Here is a 2,049-nt window from a genome sequence, read left to right on the forward strand (position 1 = left end):
CATCATCAGTGTCGTCCTACTCCATGCCACAAGCCTCCCCCAATCAGCATTTCAGAGGTCTCAAGGTCTGCTGGGTGGCGACATGTCATACATCTTGCTCCATGCTTTTAGGTCATTTCCTGCATTTTTAAAAAGTCAGTGAGCATGAAGCAAGGAAATTAGTGTGGAAATTAGTCACAAACAATTAAAAGATTTCTGTAAGGACTTTAAAAAAAAAACCTTCTTCATTCTTCTTTCCTCCTCCTGTTCCATCAGTCTTCTTGTGTTACCTGTTTCTGACCTCCTTGATTTGCTTTCACCTCTGGAAGAGTTATGTATTTAACGCTAAGTTTATTTTCTAAATTGCTTCCATTGATTAAGAAACTTTTAATCAACATAACTGCCAGAAGTCACTCCCTGATCATCAGGGCAGCTTGTGGCTGTAGTTATCTGGTTATGATTAAGTCTCTCTCGCTGAATACAACCCAGAAGAAAACTTATTCAAATTATCATTAAATATTTGCTGATTACTGGCAAATATATATATTTGCTGATATATTCAAGTTAGAAGGATATTCAGGCAGCAGCATCCCTACAGCCTCATTTCCTCACTTTAATGCACAGCTTAAATAGTATTCACGATGTTACACAAGATTTCATATACCAAAACTGTACCTTTCCCAATACCCCACTGTCTCAGCACATAATTCCCCATCCCTGTTATATAGAAGTGCAGCAGAAGCAGATACAGGCAAGTAATGTGTGGCTTTTGGAAACAGGATGATGAATGAAGGTCAAACGAGATGTGATGTTAGGAGATCCGTGAATAAATCTCCCTTTGATTTAGTAGCAAATACCACAATCTCATTTTGGCTTGAACGCAGCCATTGGTGATGCCGTTTCCTCCTGTGCCATATCTTCCTCACCCACCTAAGCTACTAGTTCCCCTTGGGAGAAATAAATAGGCATTATGTGGATACCTGTAATTTTGCCACTAAGAGGAAATAGCATCTCAGGGTGAGGGAGGTGATTTCTATCATAAAAACAGTGCAAGAAAAATGCTTCTTCTGCCACCCCCCCAAGCCAGTGTCCCCATTATGAATGAAAAGTTCTCAATATATGCAGGAGATCTATTCACCATTATGTCTAGTTCAGTTCTGAAACACTCAGACAAAAAGCCTTATACAAAAGCACTTCCATTTTACCCCAGTGTCAAAGAAGCACAGCTTTTTGTCAAGACGCAAAACCTTAATGTTCGTACTAGATAAAATATTCTAGAAATTTATTCCTTTCTATATCCATTTCTTCCGTCTCCAACTCATACTGTTTCATGGCAACAAAATATCGGACAAAGGTGTTGCCTAGTGCTTCCCTGATACACTCATCTTCCTGAAGTGCTATGAGAGCATCTTCCAGCTTCAGTGGGATTATGGCTGGCTTGATCTGAGTAGGATTGGAGATCTCCTCTGATCCTTCCTGGAAGGTCAGCCCTCTCCTTATACCATCTAGACCAGCAGCAATTGTGGCTGCCAGCACCAAGTAAGGATTTGCTGTTGCAGAACCTAGCTTGTTTTCTATCTGCGTTCTTTTTTCACCATGACTTTTGACACTAAATGCACAACTGTTGTCATTACATCCCCAGCTGGCAGCCACAACATCCTTTGAATCTTTACAGTAAACGCTGTACCGTTTACGGCATCCAATGGTTGGGGCCATCAAACAGCTGAGTGCTGCAGAATGCAGCAGAAGTCCTGCAAGCCAGTTCTTCCCTTTGTCAGTGAACTCAGGGCCTCCAGGACCAAAAGAAAAGAGGTTGTTTTGCCCATTGCTGTCCCAAAGGCTGTGTGACAGAACACCTGAGTTGCAAAATCCATCCTCGGTGAAAAAGCTGGCAATATAGTTGTACTTTCTGGCCACTTCTTTAATTCCCGTTCTGAAGATGAAGGCACTATCGGCAGCACGTATGCCAAACTCAGGGTACAAAGAGATCTCCATTTGCCCAGGCCCTGTAGAAGATGAGAAGCTCTCAATGTTTGCCCCGGCATGATACATCCCATCGATGAGTTCCTG

The 2,049-nt window shown here is 42.1% G+C and overlaps 1 protein-coding gene across 1 annotated transcript in view; it reads right to left on the bottom strand.

The window, feature by feature from the left end:
• Positions 1-535: 535 nt before the first annotated feature.
• Positions 536-2,049, bottom strand: part of LGSN (lengsin, lens protein with glutamine synthetase domain) — a gene marked incomplete at its 5' end in the record, with an annotated part of 13,589 nt that continues 12,075 nt past the window's right edge. Inside the window, one exon of the mRNA XM_015420034.1 lies at positions 536-2,046. Coding sequence (XP_015275520.1) covers positions 1,240-2,046 — 807 coding nt within the window. The remainder of the gene's footprint in view (positions 2,047-2,049) is intronic.

The sequence above is a fragment of the Gekko japonicus genome, unplaced genomic scaffold (genome assembly GCF_001447785.1).
Source record: "Gekko japonicus isolate JY-2015 unplaced genomic scaffold, Gekko_japonicus_V1.1 scaffold7269, whole genome shotgun sequence".
Classification (NCBI taxonomy): Eukaryota; Metazoa; Chordata; class Lepidosauria; order Squamata; family Gekkonidae; genus Gekko; species Gekko japonicus.